We start from the raw sequence: 19150 nt of genomic DNA, 5'->3' as shown, positions 1-19150 counted from the left end.
GACAAATAATTTTTCAATTTATTTGTCAAATAATTTTTCAATTTATATTTTATTTTCAATTTATTTGATTATTCAAAATAATCAATTATATCTTTACGAGCCTCTAACGCCTCTTTTCATGAATCCTTTCCTTCAGAACAATTTTATTAGCCGGATTCCTCGCTGAAATGACCCACTTGCAACTCTGATTCGGTTGATATCGATAAGGGTAACCATCAGAAGTAATCACTCCTGAAGGCCCATAAAGCTCGCCACCACAGACTTTCTGACTAATCACATGATTCTGGAGCTCCCAAGTGTCTGCCTCGGATTGAAAACTAGAGGCGAAATTTGCGTTGGCAAGTGGATTCGCTGATTCTTCTTGGATTTCTAGAGGAAGGAATGATAACAGGCTCAGATTCGGATCCCACCTTTGATTGTTTTGACATTTGGTTCAAAAGGGAGCAAATTTCTATAACTTCCAACTTCCAAACCAGGCTTCACTCCCGTCTCTTCTCCAATCCAGTCGATAAAAACAGAGACTTTGACATACACTCCAGGTGTATACGCTCTCGCACAGCCTACTCCCCAGCTTGTGATTCCGTAAATAACCCATGGAGAACCTGGACCACTTAGTTGGCACATAAGGGGGCCACCGGAGTCGCCTTGACAGGAATCCTTGCCGCCTAAAGGTTCATATTTGTAAACATGATTTAATCGAATTTGATGAGAAGAATGATTGTTTATCTGAAGGTTCCTTCTTGGCGAACTTTTTTTGCTCGAGCAGAAAAATCGAGAAGCCCTACCTTCCAAATGACCGCCACAAATCATCTTTTCCGAAATTTGATTCGTATAACCCGGAATTTGCAGACAGGTGTCTCGCTCGATCAGTTCTATGTCCACATCATGCAGCTTGTCGGGTAGAATCGTTTTCTTGGCAGAAAGACTGCCCCAGCCAGCGGCGACGCATGTTGTTCCCTCGACAGAAGGGTTGATAAAGGAGTCTTTTGGAGGGAGGCAAATTGGTCGCACGCGGTCGGTGATTTGGATTTCTTGTTCGAGCTCGATGATGGCGATGTCGTTGTTGTAATCAATTGGTTTGTAGAACTAGAAGATTTTCAAGATGGAATAGCAATTCAAAGCCATAAAAATTTTCTTAATACAAAAATCTTGATTTTTAACCCCAACCCGTGTGGAAAAGTTTGTGAAGAACTGAGAAGATCTAGTGGCCGGAGGATGTAACCGGAGTATTTAAAGAGCGAAAATTTTAATAGTAAAAATCTCTTTGAAAATTACCTCACCTGAGGAAAAAGAATAATCCTTTTCGCTTTTCCTTGTAGATTCCCTGCATCTGTTTTATCATGCGCACCGATAATTATTCTCGGAAGTGGTTTCCGGTAAACACAGTGAACGGCCGTCAAGATATATTTCGGATGAATCAAGGTAGCGCCACAAGATGATCCGTCAAAATCGAGGTAGACCATCCATGGCCAGCTGTGAGGCCTGGCTTCTTGGCCGCCGACGATTCGGCCAAGGCTTCTTGCTTCAAGGGTCTTTTCATGGGATAGAAAGATCAATTGATTTTAGGGTTCCTTTCATCTGATTTCGTAAAAATATAATGAGAAATAGCTCAATTTTAAGTTTTCTTGCAGAGTGGAAAATCGGATTTCACCCTCTTTCGCGAATATAAGAGATTTTCTCATAGAAAAAGTTGAATTTTATAGAATGTTTCGATAACAATTTTTTCATTGAATTTGTCTAGAACTGTCAATAACGATAGAATAAGAGAAATTTCAATCCCATCCTCGTTTGTTTCTCTTCTTTTTCTTCCTTTGAAAAGAAGTTCATTCGGCAACACTCTACTCGTCCCACAAATTCCCAGTTTTTGAAAATTCCTGACATCTTCTTCAATCTTTTTCGCTTCTCTTACATCATTACTGTAACTGTAGCTGCCCCATCTTCCGCTGTTCTGAGCTCTTATCAAAAATGGAAAAATAAAATTCAAGAAAAACGCAAGTTTGGTCATGCAAACTTTTGATTTTCTCTTGCTTCCGTAAAATGGCCAATTTTAGGCCCAAAATTGAAGTGATTGCTGGAAGCAGCTCAAGTGTCGCTTTATCGAGCACTGGTTAATTCAACCGCGCTGTCCACAACAACTCAGATGTCATAACCGCAAACATCGCACCACTCAGACTGGCCCCTTCATTACGACACGCTGAGCGGACTTCGTGAAAGAGTGACTTTGTTTTTATAAACAAAATTTTAATTTTTGATTGAAAACTTCACGTAAAAAAAGAGTCTTTTTTTCTTGATAAAAGAAACCAAATATTCACAAAGAGCAGGATTCTTCTTTTACTTAAGATTCTTCCAGTACGGGAGGTCCTCCAAAAAAAGAAAATGAAATCTGCTCGCTTGGTGTCGCTAATTCGAGCTTTCGGTTTCGGGCCAATCATCAAAAATCATCGGTTATTTCGATAAAAATTCCAAAAATAAATATTTTTTATTGAATATTCATTTCAATAAATTATTGATTACGAAATTTATTAAGTTTTATTTATTCAAAAATATATTTTAAAGACTTATTATACGTCATATGTTTATAGAATTTGAAATTTTCGTCATTTCTATTCAAAAATAAGGAGCCAGCAATTTATTTAGAATCAATCGCATTTTCTAACTTTATTTATGTTGAAAGAAGCCAGCCAGATTGTCAAGGTCAAATCAGGATGTTCACCTTGACTAACAAATAAACCGTTGACAAAACCATTTCTACAAGCGTGAAATGCCGAATTTACATTTGTTTAGTCTTCTTTTTCGCCTGCCAGAAGCCTGTCCGCAGCAGAAATCAGGAATCAATCAAAAAGAAGCAATATTTTTCGCGCTTCCTATTTGAAAATATTTTGTAATTTGATTTTAAAATTAAAAATATCTGCGAATCTTGTCAAAAATGGAATTTCACTTGTCATGTGAGAACAATAGAAATCAATAAAAATGCTTGTCAAGAATTTTTTCGGAAGTTTGCACTTATTTTATCCGGTTTGGATAAATCAAGACCATAATCTCCCGCCGAACTAAACAGCATCAATCACCGTGGTTTAGAAATGTCTATTCGTTGAACTCATTTAAAATGAGTCATTTTGTCTTGCCAAAAACAATGTTCAGAACTGACTTTATTATGAAGTAAGTTAAAAAAACCATCGTCAGGGAAATAAGCAATATTATTGGTTTTATTCTCCAACAATCGGATCGAGAATGTCTTTCCAATAATCCAAGTCGTAATCCGCGACCCATTTGTTCAGGTAAACCCTGTTCACGAAAATCTCCGTGGTTCCTTAAAAATCTCCTCAAACTCGTGATTTGTAAAAAGAATACCAGAAACGCCGAGTGAGCAGCCATATTTCCAATCAATTCTTGTAAGCCATTCGATGTTGCCGCTATTTATGTTCGCCAAAAACGAAATTTTGTCGATTCCAAGATGGTTTTGGACCGAATCGGCGATGAATTCAGTTACTGACTGCTGGGTACTGACTTCACCAAGGAGCCTGATTTGGGAAAAGCTAAAAATAACAATGAAAAATAAGCTTAATTTTACAACGAACATATTCAAACATCAAGTCGAGGTATTCATAAGCTTGCTGAGGTTTTAAATCTGCGATGCATTGAAGGCCAACTGAAGTTTTCCAAGCAGCGATATGATATGGCAGAGGAAACGCGACAACATTTAGCCTCACCGCTGGTCCATAATGATCTGCCATTTCGATCAGACCTGGCCACGCACGCTGAGAGTCTTCGCGAAAAGTTTGTCGATTAGACAAAAAATTTTTGAAGTCACTTAATAGCGCCGCCTAGTGCCGCCTTGCGCCGCCCTGCGCCGCCCAGTCAGTTTTTTTCATCATCACATGTTAATTGCGCAAAGATCGCAAAAATGAAAGAATATGGAAATCATGGGAGTATCTATTGGTGTTTATTTCAAGTGCTTTTGAACATCTAAAGAGCGTGAATTCCAGCGCCAGCGTCCGCGATCTCCGCGGCTTTTTTCGCGGCTGTTGCAGCTTCGTAATTAGGAAGTGAGTCCTTGCTTTTGGTTGAGTGGATGCTGTTGCGTAAGATTCGCTCAGTATCTGAGAATATAAAAGAGGGCTCTTCTTGCTTTTCTATTTTACCGTTGTCGTAATTGAACTCATCATGCGGCTGATGAGGTCTTCTCCCAACCGCCAGTTTCTTATTCCTTTCCTTCCAAATCGTGCAATTGAGAGAAATCATCATAGCTCTAACGATCAAAATCGCCGCAAAAATACCAACAATGTTGATCAAATGAGAGCTTGTACTCTTCCTCAACTCGGTAATGGCAATTCTCGCTTCTTCCTGCGCATCAGCCAGTATTTCAAAGTCGTTAACTCGTCCTTTCATTTGTTCTTTTGCTTCGTTGAGTCGCTTGCTGAGCTCATGTTCGATTTTGACATCGCAGTGGGCCGGGCGTTCTCGAAAAAAATAATTATTTTTCGGATTTTTTTGGCTCAAAAACCTGAGTCAGGGTCTGAAAGACAAAAGATGATCCGTCCATAAATCATTTTTCTGATTGAACTCAGGTTTTTTACTCAGGCTTCCGAGCCAAGTTTTTCTGAAAACACTTACTTGGAGCAGTACAGTCACTCATTCTGTAGTGAAGATAGTGAGCCGATGTTGTAAAGGCAGTGTTCCACTTGTGATTGTCTTTATCATGGTTAATTACGAGATGGTCTTCTTCACAGGCTTGAAATGCCAAGTAACAGCCGCCATTGCTGTCCAGATCGAACCCAGTACATTCCTAGATATTTTCGTTTCATGATTTTTCAGGGCAAAACTCATTTTCGCTTTTTTCGCAATTTTCAATGATATTTCGCTTCGCTTTCGCTTCGCACATGGGCGAACAATTCGCTTCGCTTTCGCTTCGCAAAAATTTGAAAAAATGGTTCGCTTTCGCTTCGCTTTCGCACTAGGATTTCGGCTGATATTTAGACCCCTGCTCACCGGGTAAGAGGCGCAATGATTGTAGCAGTCGTCGACGGAATTTACTCGCAGCGGTTTTGATGTGTTCATATGAGTCCCGTCTATGTACCCCGTGCAGGAGCCATACAGAACATTTTCGCAATGAACATACCCTTAATTTTTTACACAGAAAATCACTTGGAAACTCGTTACCGTGACATTTATCATCGATTTTGACACATTTGTAGTCGCTCGAAACCTCGAGATTTTTAATTATCGGATGGCAGAACTCATCTTCTTTGCAGGCATTTTCGCCCATGCATGGATGCGCTTATTGAGTTTTTCAAAGACAAAAAATGAGAAGAAAAACTTACGATTTCCAACCCGACAAGAGACTTCCTCGCGATACTGGGAACTCATGTATTTTCCCCAAGTGCAACATTGGTAAAGAAACTGGCCTTCGGGGATGCAGTCTTCTTCTCGCCTGTTGCACACGTGATCGTCAGTGAAGCATGGGCTTCCTGAAGGATACTACGGAAAATGGATGTTGATTTGGGTCTTACTTGGATAAGGATTGACATAAGCATCCACAAGTACGGTTTGCTCAAGGAGCAACAGAAGCTTCAAAAATCTCATTTTCTCCACTTTTTCTCTTTTTTCTTTTTTTATTATTTTCAGAGCTGACTCTTTGGCAGAAACGAGCGTTGATATTTCGATAATCTCCAAGAATTATAATTATCGTCAGAAAAACACGAAAAACAGCGAAATTCTTGCCGCTTTTTTGAAAAATTTGCTTTTATTTTTTATTTTCAGTAAAATTTCAGAAATTTGTTCCCCTGAATTGGTCCAAAATAAATTCCGATGGATCTTCAAAAATAAAATCGACGAAATAGTCCGGATATCTTCTACTCATGAACTCTTCCCCGACAGCATTGATTTTGCAGATGTTGTCGCGCTTGCTTGCGACGTTTCCAGCGCAGCAGATTTCCTCCTCGCTATCTTGAATCACAGCCTTGTGAAACGACTTTGAAAGGTCAGGGGATCTGCAGCATCTCTTTGAGCTAGAAGGATTGTAACGGACTCCGTTGAGGCGCCAAGAAGGAGATGGAGTTACGCTCTGATGGCAGCATCTCTAGAATTTTTATCGATAAGGAAAACAACGGATTCAAACCTCATCATTAGGAATCAAATCACCACCGCAGCAAACTCTGTCAAGACTTCCGACAGAACCCTTACAACACTGCTTTTCTTTCGGATTATAGTCAGTTATCCACCCGAGAGTGGAAACACAGCAGCGCTCTGGTTCCGATCTCTCTCGAATTTCCTCGCCGCAGCAAAATTGACTCCGTTTTTCAAAAGCTTGATCGTTGCAACAGCCGAATTTTCGAGAGTCAAAAAGTTTTCCAGCACAGCAAATTTGTTTTCTACGAATAGTGAGGAAAATTCTTAATCGATTCTGACCTCGGTTGATATGTCATAAAACTTCCTCCCTCCAATTCACAGCATTTCGGCCCATTTGACTTTGAAAAATGAATGTTTCCACAGCAAACTCCGTACAACGGCTCAAGAACGTACCCTGAAAGTTGAAAGAGAAACGAAAATGGTTCGGAAACAACCTTCTCCGCAGCCATATTTTGTCGGCGGTAGCTTTTGTCTTCTGAGCGGCTGGAATCCTGCGTCGTTATAGGTAGGCTTACCGGACTAAAATTTGGCCACTTTTTCTAGCCTAGTAAGGGGGTTATATGACACAGTTTTAGAAAGCCCAGAAGCTGAGCTCTCATTTGGGCACCATATCAAGGGGTCAAAAGTGGACCGCGGTCGAACCCTAAAATAAATAATGAGTTTAGAACTCAAATCTTGGAATTTCCAGAACTTCCGGTTCTTTACCCCGACTTCTAGCGCCCCCATGAGGCCACAAACCCTCCACCTGCTAGATTTTTTGGGCTCAAATGAAAGCTCAGAGTCTCAGCTTTCTAATACGCCTATTCTTGACTGCTCTTAGCGGGGGACCGGCATCGAAAAACTCGATTGAAGAGTTCTTGTGCCTATTTTGGAACTTCAGGTCCCATGAATTGCCTTGCGGGCATGACCCAGACCCCTTGATATGGTGCCCAAAGGAAAGCTCAGCTTCTGGGCTTTCTAAAACTGTGTCAAATAACCCCTTACTAGGCTAGAAAAAGTAGCCAAATTTTAGTCCGTTAAGCCTAGTTATAGGCGAATTGGTGAACCATTGGCTTGAATTTCTTCGCGAGTTGGAGGGGTTTTCGCGTTGCAAACGCCTTTGTCGTTAGGGCGACTTCTCTTGAGCTTTAAAAAATGATATGGAACAGTTAGAAAATGAAGCTCATAAATCGTTGAAGCTCATTCCTGGAGTCCAAGCAGTAGTGGGCCCAGTTGGAGCCGGAGTCGTCTTCGGCGGCGGCATTGGAAAAAGTGGACAAGCTTCTGGATCCAGTTGAATATCGTCGATGGCGATGTCTGATCGAAAATCGGCCCCCTTTTTGTATGAAAAACAAAAACAGCTTCTTGAAGTGGTTCCGTCAAATGGACAGCGTCGATTTTGATTTGCGCAAATTTCCAGTCGATCACATTTTCCGATCTTTCAAATGTCGTTCGAAGGTCTTGTCGATCATTACTCGTCGCGGAAAAAGCGTAACTTTCAACTCTCGAGTTACTTCTCCGTAAGCGAGGTACCAGTACTTCAGGCAGTAGACGGGCTCGGTGAATTTGATCGTCGGAGAGGCAAGGATAAAGACGTCGTTTTCTCTTCCCTCATTCATGCTGGCCACGACATAGCGGCCTCCGATGCTTTTGTGAGTGTGGTCGACTCGTGGGCCAGTGAGAATGCTCTATCAAGGGATAGGAAAATAGAAAGAAAACCCATTTTCTCGCTATTTGGATCGAAAACTGGACTCAGAAACCTGTGTAGAAAACCTGACTCAGGTTCTTGAAGGCTACAAAAAGCCGCATAAGCTCTTTCAAATCCTAACTCAGGTTTTAACACAGGTTTTTTAAGCTCTTTTTTCTTTGGAGTTTTTTCTCTTTATCCCATACTATGACCAGGCCCTTTGCGGACCGTAAAATCATAAACTTCAGCTTCTTCATTTTCTTTCTTAACCAGTTTCATAAAATACTGCATCCTCAAATCCAGCCCCGACCACTCTCTGCACAATTTTCCCGACTCAAAAGTGCAGTGAAAACCAACCCTCTTCTCCACACCGTTTTCCTCTGTCTTCTTGAGAATTCTGTCGTGATACTTGATTGGCCCTGTGATTGCTTCAATATGCCACATGTTTGTTGGATCAAAATCTATTTCTTTCTTCGACACAGAGGGAGGCTCGAGCTTTTTTTACCGACATAGGGTCGATCTCTTTCTTCTTTGATTTTTTCGCATTTGAAAATGATAAAAGAATAAATGTTAAAATCCTCATTTTCAATTCAATTATTTTGCGGGAAAAATTTTAAAGCGGAAAAAAATAAATAAAATTGGAGCGCTGATCGGCTTTAGGGAGGATTATGAAGGTATTAACAAAATGCATATGAATTTAGTAATAACAAAATATTTTTAAAAATTATATCTCTAGTTGACCATTGGCATTTTTCTGGTTTATTTTGTTAACTACCGGTTTAACCGGTAGGTAAAATAGAAGTCCTGAACTGGTCGAACCTGATTTGTTCACGTGAAGAAACCACTTTTCGTCAAAAGTGCTCCTTCCACCTTTTTCTTGGCTTTGTTCCAACCACATCAATGTCCCAAAACCGGTTTCAGGACAGCGCATATTTCCGCTGCGGCACCTCAACCTTGTAAATTGCCACTTTCGCGATTTTACGAAAGAGAAACGTCGTTGCAACGAATTATTCGTTGCCCTAACGAATTATTTTCAAGGGCAAACAGCCGTAAAAATAATTCGCTTAAAACGAATAATTCGTTAGGGTTACAGAATTACTCGTTTTGAAAGGCGGTCCTCCCGCTAGGTTCACAACTCGATTTTTCATAAAAAAACTGACTAAAGGCGCGGCTGAAATTATGACAGCATATTCAAAAAAGAGTTTATCTCTGAAATAAGGCGCGGAGCGCATATATGCCCTCATTCAACCGGTTTCAACGAATTATTGCTCCGGTTACCAAAAAAAAACGGTTCATTCATGCGCTTTTCTCAAAAAACTCAAAATATTCAGCGATAAAAAAGCGAGCTAAGAAGCCCTCTTACGTGTCCATAAACACCCGATAAATTATTCTAAGCCGCGGAAAAGAGGGCTGATAGGTTCCATTTTTCCCGAGATTAGCGAAAGTTGTTTAGATTCGAGCTTGAAATGGAAAGTTCTTGGAACAGAATTTCTCCAGATTTTTTCGCTAATATATGTTCGGAGTTTTGAAAATTATGTATTTTCAGCGCTCCCGCAAATTTTATATTTCGCGTAATTCGAAGTCCCGAAACCGGAAGAAAGCTTTTTCCAAGGAAGAAAATGCAGGTTCGAAAATGAAAGTGATATTTTCGCTTAATTTTCGCAAGTTTTATGTTCATTTTTGCAAATATTTGGAAACAAAAAGTCAAGCCTGGTTAATTTATCCGCGCCAAATCGCCGGCCAAATGTCAAAAATTGGCTTTCTAGAGCCGATGACTATTTTAACTCGTAATTAACCCAATTCCCGTGTCAGCCACAAGAACCTCTCGACGAGTGAAAAGAGCCAGCTTGTGGGCAAGAAGCTCTTTTTCGCGGTTGAAAACACATTTCCGGCTGTTTTGAGCTCTTTTGAAATTTGAGGAAATTTTATTTTTCTTTTGCTCAACTGAACAATAACTTTGCTTGAAATTGAATAACATATCATTTGGGACCCTGACACAGATTTTTACACAGGTAGCTGAGCCAGGATATTTCGGCTTCTCAATTTAGAGCTGAACTCGGCAACCTGTGTAAAAACCTGACTCAGGGTCTCTAAAATGCTCTTTGTGGGACCCTGACAAAGGTTTTTACACAGGTTGCCGAGTTCAGCTCTAATATAAGCCGAAATATCCGGGCTCGGCGACCTGTGTAAAAACCTGTGTCAGGGGGACCCTGTGTGAGAGCGTTTTCGAGACTCTGACTCAGATTTCTTACTATTGAATTTAGAAACCTGAGTCAGTTGTTGTCAATTTGTTTTTGTTTTTGCTGTTGTAGGACCCTGACTCAGGTTTTTTTTCATTGCGAAGATTCAGGGAGCTCCCGAAATTGAACAAAACGCGGCTCAAGTGCAACTCACGTTCACCGAAGAGAAACGAAAACAAAGCTCGCGGTTGTGACAAGCGCTGTCTCTGGAAAGCACTTTCTTTTCTATTCTCTTTTTTCAAATCCGATTTTCCTCCGTCAGAACTCTCCTTTTTTTGCAGCTTCGAAAATATTGAAATCGCAAAGGTTCAAGTGTCCAAATTTTTGATCAGGCACTTGGGCTTTTGGGACGAGTGGAAACAGATTTTCAAAATAATTCAAAATAATAATTTTCGCGCTGACACGTTTTTGGAAATTTTTATTTGTCACCATTCATAATAATTTTCGCCGGTTTCATCATCTTCTGTTTCTCCTTCGGCTCGTGGGCTTGGAAACAGAACCTGCGTCGTCAACAAATGGCAGATAATCGAGCAAATGAAGCAAATGGCAAAAAGAGTGCAGAAAATAATCAACAATTTTTCTCGATCGAGGTCCTCAAACTCGATCTCTTTTAACCATAGAAGAAACTGGATTCGATCTTCTTCTGTAGTGTCCACGTCTCTCCCTTCTGCAAGAGCCATTTTTACGAGTAAAAAATTAATTAAAAGAATTCTTGGAAAAATGATCATTTTTGTTTTATTTCTCATCCTCGCGGGGCTTAGCAGATTGAAAGAAATGATGCAAAATATGCAAATTTTTTTTCAGTCATCAAGAGCATCGTTTTCTTCTTCTTCTTGCTCTTCATCTTCATCTTCTTCTCTACTGCAACACCAGACAGACAAAAACAAGAGCAGAAAAACACCTGCCAAAGTGATCACGATTTCGTACTTCAAAAAATATCATTGTTGAAAAGAAAAATTGAAGTAGATACCCATTGAAAACCTTCCGTGTTCATTTTCCTTGAAAGGCTGCTCATCCAACCTCCATTTGAACCTCCTCTGCTTTTGCCCCCTTTTGCTTCAGCAATATGAAGAAAAAGAAGGAGCAAGAAATCTATCATCTTTTCTTTGATTCCAGATTATTCATACGGGGCTTAACACCTCAAAATGAACATTTTTCTGCAAAATAAGCATTTTTTATAGCAAAAAAAAGTTTTCGCATTAATTTTTCCCTCTATTCCTTATTTTCATGATCGCTCATTGCGACAGCGCCATCTAGACCGCTCAATCCTGCGCATATAAATCCCCCGCTGCGCTCCCTTTAATCAAACTCTAGAAATTCCAAAAACAAAAAGAGAGAAATAATTATGATAAAAAGTTTGAAAATTTTTCTTTCCCTTTTTCTCCCAACCGAGCCCTTTTCCCTCGGAATTCTCGACGGTTCCGCCGCTTACAATTTCGATCAATACAGAGGAAAAACATTTGATGGCTTCATTCGGCACTCTAATAATCCGAATTATGTTCGCTTGGCGAATAAGGATATGTCGCAGTACAGATTGATTACTGAGGGAGAGTGGGAAAGAATGGACAATACTCAATGGAACAACAATCAGAATAGGCAGGGAGAAGAAATTCAAGAAAATCAGGTTCGTAGAAAATGATTTTCCAAATGAGGGTTTTGATTGGCCGGCAGGCAAAATGCGGCAATCTTATTGGTCCTTCAAAAATGCACTTCTTTTTCTTGCTTTTAGCTGATTTTTCACTTCTTCATCGTATAATTTCGATCTTTTTCTTCTTTTTTGACCCTTTTAAACTCTCTTTTCTAGCCAGTAGTCGAGTTCATCGAGTCTGAAATCCCAACCACCATCATTCCAATCGTCACCACCCGCGCCCGCCTCGACTGTTCCACAATCCAGCCTGATGTGTACCCTGAATGCTCCGGCTGGATAAAAAAGTGCCACGTCAAAGATATCTTCATTTCCTGCCCGAGCACTTGTAGTGGCTGCTAGTTCTTGTTTATTTTGAAAAAAATCGAGATCGACTTTGATTTCGATAATTTGTACACTTATCGAAAATGACTTGTGAAAATAAATTCATTCAAATGCTTCTAAAATCGCTGTTTTTGCATTTTTTCTTCAAGATTTTTAAAATATTCTAGGGTTAGAGTTACTTTTTGGTTTTCTGAGGATTAAAAAATCAAATTGATACCACAAGAATTTCTGAATTGAACTTGCTTGGGTTTTAAAATTGGCTTAACGAACGCCAAATTCAATTCTTGTCTCCAAATTCACTAAATCATCAGCGCAAACGTGACCAGTTGTAAAAATTCTATTTGCAGAATTGCTTTCCTATGCAAATTATTTATTTCAGCAGGAGTCAAAAACGCGAGCCAATTCAATGTCGCAAGTCGAAATTCCGGAAATAACTTCAGAAGAAAGAGTCACGTTTAGTTGATTCTCATAGTTTGTCCATCGTGGAAAATGCTGTATGAATTGTGCTCGCTCTGCGACGCGAGAAAGACAGTGATTCGCATATTGGAAGTCGTCAAATTCGAAGTTTTTCATCGCTGAAGAGAAAGCTCGAAATGACTAAATCTAAATAATGGTACCGAATTGATCATGTTCGATTGTCCAATCGTTTGTTATCAAAAACGCTTTCTCCAAGTCTGAAATCGGTGAGGAAATTTTGCTGATGCCGCTGAAATCTGGCTGAATATCTGGATTTTGATGAGCGTTGGCAAGAAAGAAAAAAAGGAGGCTCAGCATTATTTCGAGAAAAGAGGTTGGTCTTTCTATCGGAAGAGTCACAGGAGCTTCGGTAGTTTTAGGAGTTCTAGTCGTTGTTGTTGGCGCAGCTGTAGATACAGGAGGCCCCCAGAAGAGCAGATCTCGTCGCAATTCTCTACTCTCAAATCGCAGCAATTTTCTGTCAAACTTTCAGAAGGCCAGTTGCAATTTTTAATCCCATCGTCCCAAACAGTCCCCGGCGCGCAATCCTTGACCACAGTTTTGTCCGAAACATCGCAGTGATAAAACTTCTGGCAAATGCAATGGGCAAAGTGCCCATTCAATGGCTTGTTGTTTTCTGCACAGAAGTTCTCAGCTCTGGCAAGCGAGAAAAAATGGAAAAAGATCATTTTTGAACGAGTGCGATTGAGAGTGAGGATTTTATGCTCTGAACTAAAGCGCCCCTTATTAAATTTCTTTTGTATTTTTTGTTGAAAAAAATTGGATCAGATTTGTCCAAGACGATTTTTTCTCAGCAGAAAGGATTGAAAAGCGTCGTCTTCTAGTCCAAGTTCGATATTTATTCATTTCGGTTGAGTGACTGAAGTTTAAATTTGGTTGCAGGAGAAAGTCTGATCAAAGTTAAACACAAGCTTGTTCTTTCCTGAAGGGCCGAATTTGCAGGAAAAATATTCAGTAAAAGTCGATTGTCCGTCAAGCTCAAGTTGAATTCCGACCCAAATGCTTTCTTGATCCACGCCAGAAAGTGTAACTTGAAAAATATGAATAAAAATCTCAAACGAGTCGCAAACCTGAGAGCATAGTATGAGTTACAAGGAGTTCTGAAAATCGCTGCGGGGAAACTGAAAAATTTTTTGTTTTTTCTTTGTTTGTTTTAATTGCTTTGAACCTTTGACCCATTTATTAATTTCGCCAAGAATCGTCACATACGATTGAGATCTTCCGGGAATAAGAATCAGGGGAGCAAAATACATCATCTTCAGCTTTTCTGATGGCGCTAGAAAGTGCTCGAATTCATGATCAATTTTTCTTCCTTCCGATTTTTCGAAGTTTTCTGTGAGAAGAAACTTGTCCCCTTTGCCGCTTCTTGTGAAATGAAAATTTCTCAAATTATGACTTCGATGAACAGTTTTCTCTGTCACATTTTTGTACAGAAGTATGATTCCCCATCGATGGCCATTCAGCTCAGAATATGTTTCAAACTCCGAAGTTCCATTGTTCACTTCCCAAGGATTCAGTTCCCAGAGAAGATGGTCGGGACAAGCGATCGGACGGGACGGTTTAAGAATTTTTCCGTCAGGCCGAATCGACTTGCTGACAAGGTCATCATTTGTGTAGCCAACTCGGTCGCTGATTCCGACGATTCCGGTTGAGAGAGTTGCCATGGCCGATTCGAGCTCCGGATGCCATTCGGTAATGTTTTCGTAGCCTGAAATCAAGGAAGAGTTTTCAAGGAATCATTCATTACCTGGATGACCCGGCTGCTTTGGCGTCGTCCAGAAAGTATCTTTGAAAGGGGCGAGACCAAGAGCATGAGTGTAAATGGCGGAAATGCTGATGTCCCACTGTCGATTTCCCGGCTCGTAGTCGCCTGAGGATCTGATGGAAACGACGTTTTGAAGCTCGACAGATTGGAGCATATGTCGGGAAAAAGCCATGCAATAGAGGATAGAGATGCCATTAGCTTCTGCTGCTTGAGACATCTGAAGAAGCCAATTCCTCTCTAGAAATTTTCCAAATGTCTTGTTTTCGTCTTGTTTTTTACCGATTGAAAGATCTTTCTCAAGCACCGGAAGCTTGCTTGTTGCGACTCCCATCCAATCTTGAAGGTACACCCTTAATTTTTGATAAGCTTTTGCAGAAAAAGAATATTACCGAAGACCCCATCTTGTTGAATTTCGAAAGAGATCATCCCAAAACTGATATTCCGTTGGCAAAGCAAAGCCCGTCTTTCGGTCAATCGAAAAATCATAACCCCCTCCATTTTCCTTCGCATAAGTCGTATTGCTACACCACCAGCGATTATGAGCGATGACGGGTAGGGAGGTATTGTAATAGAGGCCTTGCATCGAATCAGGAAAAGCATCAGGTCTTGCTGTCCAAGATATCGTTCCTCCGCCTCCGTCATTTGCATGGCCGCCACATTTGTAGTACCACATTTTGACAGGGTTGAAAATCGGGCATTTTACGAAATCAAGGAAAGATCAAAATAATTTTCAAACCCGTCCCAAGAATCAAGGTTCCAGCTTCGAATTGGTACTTCTGGCTGTCCAAATCGCAGTTCGTCGTTTACATAATTCATCGTTTCCTGATACGTCCCATTCGGATTGTAATAATAATAAGCACCTTGGTCAGTCCAGTAGCTCAAGTAATTAACTGTCAATTCAGACTCTCGATATGCTCGTGTCTTCCCATATTGCTTCAGCAAAACATCGCCCCAGGCGTGAACACTCTCATAAAATCCCTCGTTTCCAAAGTGCAGGATAGTTTCGATTTCATAGTTTGAAATATTCTCCAATGATCCGGGCAGGCCAAAAGAAAGGGTAGAGCGGAGAGGAAGAATTTCGATTTCAGAATTGACGGCGGTGAATTTTGAAAAAGACGAAATTGTGAAAACTTGACTAAAATGCCCTGCTGAAGAATTCGTTTTGTCAAAAATGAAGAAGGGTCCCCCTGAAAGAATTTTTATCAAAAGAAGTCTTCCTTGATTTCAACGACCTTTTAGTCCCCCGCATAATTTATCCGCATTTTCTTCATTCCATGGTACCCTAACCATCTCTTGTTCTCCTGCCATATCATCGCAAGGATTGATAACGAACATTTCTTTCTTCCCTTGTTTTGGGATCTCGAAGCTGGGAAAACTCGTGGAGACGGAATTGGGATCGTTGTTGGACATTCCCTCGAGATGGTCAAATTTCTGGTTAAAGATAACAAAGGTCTGGTAGTGTCGAACTGACGCTTCCATCAGCAGCTGAGATTTGAATTCGGTAGAGTTGAAGTGGAGAGTTGTTTTCGTGAAGATTCCGTGTACATCAGTGCCTGTTTCTTTCTTCACAGTCGTGATCTGGAGAGTGTTGTCGGTGGTGGAGTAAGTTTTGTTATTCGCCCGAATGAAGTAAGCACCAGAAGCGAGGTTGAAATCGTCTTCGTCGCCGGAGACCAGAAATCCTCCATTTTCCCACACTAAAATTCAGTTATTCGAGATTAAAATTAAGTCAACTTACAATTGAAATTTATAGAAAAAGCATAATTCAGGAGAAAAAGGAAAATTTTCATTTTTTTTTTCTCGAGAAATAAAATTATCATCCAAAACGAGGAAAATATATTTGACCGTGAAAAGATGATCAAACAAGCTCTTGAAATCAAAAATTGCCATTTGTCATTGTAAAGCGAATTTGCAAAATGTTAATTTCATGGCGATAAGATTCGGCCCGGGAAGATAAAATGAAAGGATGACCGATTGGCACCTCGTTGATCACCTCCATTTAGCAATTCGTCAGGAGCCAATTTCGCGGTTCAGATTTACAAAGTGACTACAGATGCACGCCTCGTTCCTGCGCTAATTTATGACCTACTCGAGTGGTGGAGCCGCGAAAAGGAAAAAACTTGAAGAAAAAAAGATGAAAACAAGAAAATGAACTCATTATCGCATCATACTGTATGATTCATACACCCTTATTGCTTCTTGCTTTTGCTGCGGATCTCATGAAAATTTCACGCCCCCATTCCATCAACTGAGCTCATTTGATCATCCTGAAGGCCGCCGATCCTGATCAGATAGCTAATAAGTCGGGCCAACACACGCCCGGGGCGACCAAAAGGATACATAATGAACGGGATGGAATCACGTATGTGTCGACTTGTTCTCAAGACGAGGCGCCCATTTATCACTCTGCTAAGGATGGAAAAATATACGAGCCAAGTTAGCCCGATTTTCTGCTGAGGAACAAGTTCATCTACCTATCATTTCATGCGTACTCAAAAATATATCTTTTGCGGTTGTTTTGAGAACAAGGTGAAAACAAGTATGGAAGAACCTGATGAAAGATTGGCCCATTTATCAAAGCGCATTTCACGACCTGCGCTGGCGGACTTGCACCTACCCTGCTCATTTATCATTTCCGCTCAGGCACCAGTTCATTTTGGTTATAAATGGCCCTTTGGGAGTGTCTGTACTCATTTTCCTGCATTCGAATACAGAAGATACTAATAAACGATATCTTTTCTAGCTTCAAAAATAAAGTATAAAATTTCAAAGAATAATTTTTCGATTTTTGATCTAAACCCTGCTAGGGAAAAACCATAAATCTTTTAACAAAAATAGCAGCAAAGATTTTTAAAAACAGAATTTCAAGTTGAATTTAGGCAATAATCATAAGAGAACTATGAAAATATGAGAATTAATTTGAGTTTTTAATTTCTTAAATTTTTACCTTCTTGAATAAATTTTCCTTCAAAGCGAAACTTTCGTGTCAAAAACGAGATTGGCTGATCCTCCCTCGGGCGGCGTCCCTTGATCCTCTCGCTGGATGGCGCTCTCTGTAGGTCGAAAATCACCGCGGGGCTGAGCCCGTCCAGATTTATAGAAGTATATCGAGTAATAAATTGGCCCGTTATCGTTACAAATCGGCTGTCAACACACAATCTTCGCCATTATCGTTATAAACGACCCCAAAAACCAAGATAAATTGGAAACGATTAAAGAGATAAATCGAGAGAAGTGCGATCAAACGGGAATCCGGGGAACACACCCACCTACTGCAGGAAATCACGAATCATGAATTGGAATTACACAAATCAATTTCCATCTACGAGCTGGACTCACTACCCAGCTCAGTATGATCCACTCGATCCGGTAAGAATATTTTTTCTAGAAAAAGATCCTTGACTGAATGCATTCGTATTTCAAATGATTCAAAAGCCATATTAGTATCATAATTTCGGGAAATTGGCTTCTAAGAAATATTATCTCGGTGATCAGAAAAAATAACTCTTTTTATAAAGTATTGATTCAAAATTGTTATTCAGGCGGTTCAATTTCTCCATCATCCTCTTCAGCCACCAGAGCTCCCCGAGCCAGAAAGGTAAAAAACGCCATTCTTCCCTTTCCTTTCTCTTCATCATCGATTCTAGAGTTTCATTCGAGCCAGTGTCCTACCAACTCCAGCCACATGAGCGACCCCTCTATCCGGAACCGCTACCCCTTGGGCCAGTGAACGGATCTATTCCCCAGTCGCTAATGCATCATCAAGATGATCTGGGCAGCTGCGACTCTCGAGATAACAAGTCTGACGATGCAAAGTCGCTGAAAATCTACCCATGGATGCGGCGCATGCACTCTGCTCAAAGTAAGAAAAAATGCCCGACAAACATTTTCTTAACATTTTCAAAATGAAGTGGCTGCAGAACAATCACAAAAACAAGGAAACGATAATAAACGAATCAGAACAGCGTATACGAGACATCAGACATTGGAACTAGGTTGGTACTCTTCCTTGATTTCATTCATTGACTGGCTATTCATTCAAGCTTTTTGAGGCCTGAGTCAGGTTTCTGGCACGAATTGCTGAACCTTGTCCCTAGAGATCCATGTTCTTCCGGGTCAAAACTATGAATCTAAAACAAATAATCCTGCGGTTTGATTTCCGGCTAGAGTTCAAGCTTGTTTTTTATTGACATTCACATGGCTTCTCATATGCTATTTTGGGTACAAATGATTCTTTTCAGAGAAAGAATTCCATTTCAATCGATACCTGACGCGCAAGAGGAGGATCGAAATTGCAACTACTCTTCAGTTGTCTGAGAGACAAGTCAAAATATGGTTCCAGAATAGGTTTGGAGACACGGTTTAATGAGACGTAAAGGATTTTTAGGAGAATGAAATGGAAGAAAGAACACAAATCGAACGGAAAAAATGCACAAGAATAACGAAAAATATGCAATAAATTTAATGTTTGGTTGTATATCAAAATTGTAAATACATGTCTTAATAATATGCTCCAGATTTTCTGAATTCCAGAAAGGTTTTGTTCTTCCCTCGGAATCCTGACCTGTTAAAATGACTGTTACTGTCCCTGTTTACAAGATTCCGAGGACAAACCAAGTTCAAGCTTTTCTCAGAAAACAATTGAGCCTCACAGACAGACTGTGAACATGACAGTAGTGACAGACGAATATAACGCCTGTAACTTGCGATGCACTTTTTGGTCTCCTTAGGAAACTCTCTTCTTTCATAGAAATGAGAACTCTCTGTTTAATATACCTTGGTAGGTACTAATGTTCTCCGCAATTGATTCAAACGCACATGCAAAAATCCATTCTGAATCATAATAAATGATGCAGGATGACGAGCGGTTGGTTTTCTTTTGTAAATGAAAGTTGTATCTATCT

At 40.2% G+C, this 19150-nt stretch overlaps 6 protein-coding genes across 6 annotated transcripts; 2 read left to right on the top strand and 4 right to left on the bottom strand.

The window, feature by feature from the left end:
- Positions 1–103: 103 nt before the first annotated feature.
- On the bottom strand, positions 104–1528 carry LOC145697800 (kallikrein-1-like). The gene is made up of 4 exons (XM_081775011.1): positions 1281–1528; positions 786–1086; positions 411–665; positions 104–369 (listed from the first exon to the last, which is right to left on the bottom strand). The coding sequence occupies exons 1-4, from the start codon at positions 1461–1463 to the stop codon at positions 104–106; spliced, it is 1005 nt and encodes a 334-aa protein (XP_081631137.1). The 5' UTR covers positions 1464–1528.
- A 1678-nt stretch (positions 1529–3206) lies between these two features.
- LOC145697799 (uncharacterized) lies at positions 3207–3734 on the bottom strand. Its single transcript, XM_081775010.1, has 3 exons — positions 3589–3734; positions 3352–3536; positions 3207–3310 (listed from the first exon to the last, which is right to left on the bottom strand). Exons 1-3 carry the CDS (start codon positions 3732–3734, stop codon positions 3207–3209), a joined length of 435 nt encoding a protein of 144 aa, XP_081631136.1.
- Positions 3735–3966: 232 nt separating this feature from the next.
- On the bottom strand, positions 3967–5600 carry LOC145697798 (uncharacterized). Its single transcript, XM_081775009.1, has 7 exons — positions 5511–5600; positions 5322–5468; positions 5161–5277; positions 4990–5120; positions 4615–4786; positions 4143–4460; positions 3967–4100 (listed from the first exon to the last, which is right to left on the bottom strand). The coding sequence occupies exons 1-7, from the start codon at positions 5581–5583 to the stop codon at positions 3967–3969; spliced, it is 1092 nt and encodes a 363-aa protein (XP_081631135.1). The 5' UTR covers positions 5584–5600.
- Positions 5601–5761: 161 nt separating this feature from the next.
- LOC145697797 (uncharacterized) lies at positions 5762–8239 on the bottom strand. The gene is made up of 6 exons (XM_081775008.1): positions 8153–8239; positions 7623–7796; positions 6564–6648; positions 6409–6523; positions 6119–6371; positions 5762–6079 (listed from the first exon to the last, which is right to left on the bottom strand). Exons 1-6 carry the CDS (start codon positions 8237–8239, stop codon positions 5768–5770), a joined length of 1026 nt encoding a protein of 341 aa, XP_081631134.1. The 3' UTR covers positions 5762–5767.
- A 3096-nt stretch (positions 8240–11335) lies between these two features.
- LOC145699375 (uncharacterized) lies at positions 11336–12120 on the top strand. The gene is made up of 2 exons (XM_081776645.1): positions 11336–11659; positions 11840–12120. Exons 1-2 carry the CDS (start codon positions 11381–11383, stop codon positions 12020–12022), a joined length of 462 nt encoding a protein of 153 aa, XP_081632771.1. The 5' UTR covers positions 11336–11380; the 3' UTR covers positions 12023–12120.
- A 5186-nt stretch (positions 12121–17306) lies between these two features.
- LOC145697130 (homeobox protein Hox-C4a-like) lies at positions 17307–18823 on the top strand. The gene is made up of 6 exons (XM_081774281.1): positions 17307–17615; positions 17789–17844; positions 17894–18108; positions 18158–18241; positions 18488–18593; positions 18634–18823. The coding sequence occupies exons 1-6, from the start codon at positions 17538–17540 to the stop codon at positions 18686–18688; spliced, it is 594 nt and encodes a 197-aa protein (XP_081630407.1). The 5' UTR covers positions 17307–17537; the 3' UTR covers positions 18689–18823.
- Positions 18824–19150: the final 327 nt, after the last annotated feature.

Source organism: Oikopleura dioica, chromosome 2, assembly GCF_907165135.1.
Source record: "Oikopleura dioica chromosome 2, OKI2018_I68_1.0, whole genome shotgun sequence".
Taxonomy (NCBI): domain Eukaryota; kingdom Metazoa; phylum Chordata; class Appendicularia; order Copelata; family Oikopleuridae; genus Oikopleura; species Oikopleura dioica.
Note: the sequence above shows the minus strand (reverse complement) of the source record. Positions and strands in the feature narration are given on the sequence as shown.

What these genes read in the sequence shown, in the direction of transcription:
- LOC145697800 (XM_081775011.1), bottom strand. Translation starts at nt 1,463, where the DNA reads ATGGTCTACCTCGATTTTGACGGATCATCTTGTGGCGCTACCTTGATT. An exon ending in GGATTATTCTTTTTCCTCAG is followed by an intron (nt 1,087 to 1,280) that starts GTGAGGTAATTT and finishes AAAATCTTCTAG; the next exon opens with TTCTACAAACCAATTGATTA. An exon ending in AAATGTCAAAACAATCAAAG is followed by an intron (nt 370 to 410) that starts GTGGGATCCGAA and finishes TCCTTCCTCTAG; the next exon opens with AAATCCAAGAAGAATCAGCG.
- LOC145697799 (XM_081775010.1), bottom strand. Translation starts at nt 3,734, where the DNA reads ATGGCAGATCATTATGGACCAGCGGTGAGGCTAAATGTTGTCGCGTTT. An exon ending in TATGAATACCTCGACTTGAT is followed by an intron (nt 3,537 to 3,588) that starts GTTTGAATATGT and finishes TGTTATTTTTAG; the next exon opens with CTTTTCCCAAATCAGGCTCC. An exon ending in CTGCTCACTCGGCGTTTCTG is followed by an intron (nt 3,311 to 3,351) that starts GTATTCTTTTTA and finishes GAGATTTTTAAG; the next exon opens with GAACCACGGAGATTTTCGTG.
- LOC145697798 (XM_081775009.1), bottom strand. Translation starts at nt 5,583, where the DNA reads ATGAGATTTTTGAAGCTTCTGTTGCTCCTTGAGCAAACCGTACTTGTG. An exon ending in CTCTTGTCGGGTTGGAAATC is followed by an intron (nt 5,278 to 5,321) that starts GTAAGTTTTTCT and finishes AAACTCAATAAG; the next exon opens with CGCATCCATGCATGGGCGAA. An exon ending in GAGTGACTGTACTGCTCCAA is followed by an intron (nt 4,461 to 4,614) that starts GTAAGTGTTTTC and finishes ATTTTTTTCGAG; the next exon opens with AACGCCCGGCCCACTGCGAT.
- LOC145697797 (XM_081775008.1), bottom strand. Translation starts at nt 8,239, where the DNA reads ATGTGGCATATTGAAGCAATCACAGGGCCAATCAAGTATCACGACAGA. An exon ending in AAAACGGTGTGGAGAAGAGG is followed by an intron (nt 7,797 to 8,152) that starts GTTGGTTTTCAC and finishes ATCCCTTGATAG; the next exon opens with AGCATTCTCACTGGCCCACG. An exon ending in ATTTGATTCCTAATGATGAG is followed by an intron (nt 6,080 to 6,118) that starts GTTTGAATCCGT and finishes TAAAAATTCTAG; the next exon opens with AGATGCTGCCATCAGAGCGT.
- LOC145699375 (XM_081776645.1), top strand. Translation starts at nt 11,381, where the DNA reads ATGATAAAAAGTTTGAAAATTTTTCTTTCCCTTTTTCTCCCAACCGAG. An exon ending in AAGAAATTCAAGAAAATCAG is followed by an intron (nt 11,660 to 11,839) that starts GTTCGTAGAAAA and finishes TCTCTTTTCTAG; the next exon opens with CCAGTAGTCGAGTTCATCGA.
- LOC145697130 (XM_081774281.1), top strand. Translation starts at nt 17,538, where the DNA reads ATGAATTGGAATTACACAAATCAATTTCCATCTACGAGCTGGACTCAC. An exon ending in GAGCTCCCCGAGCCAGAAAG is followed by an intron (nt 17,845 to 17,893) that starts GTAAAAAACGCC and finishes CATCGATTCTAG; the next exon opens with AGTTTCATTCGAGCCAGTGT. An exon ending in GCGCATGCACTCTGCTCAAA is followed by an intron (nt 18,109 to 18,157) that starts GTAAGAAAAAAT and finishes TTCAAAATGAAG; the next exon opens with TGGCTGCAGAACAATCACAA.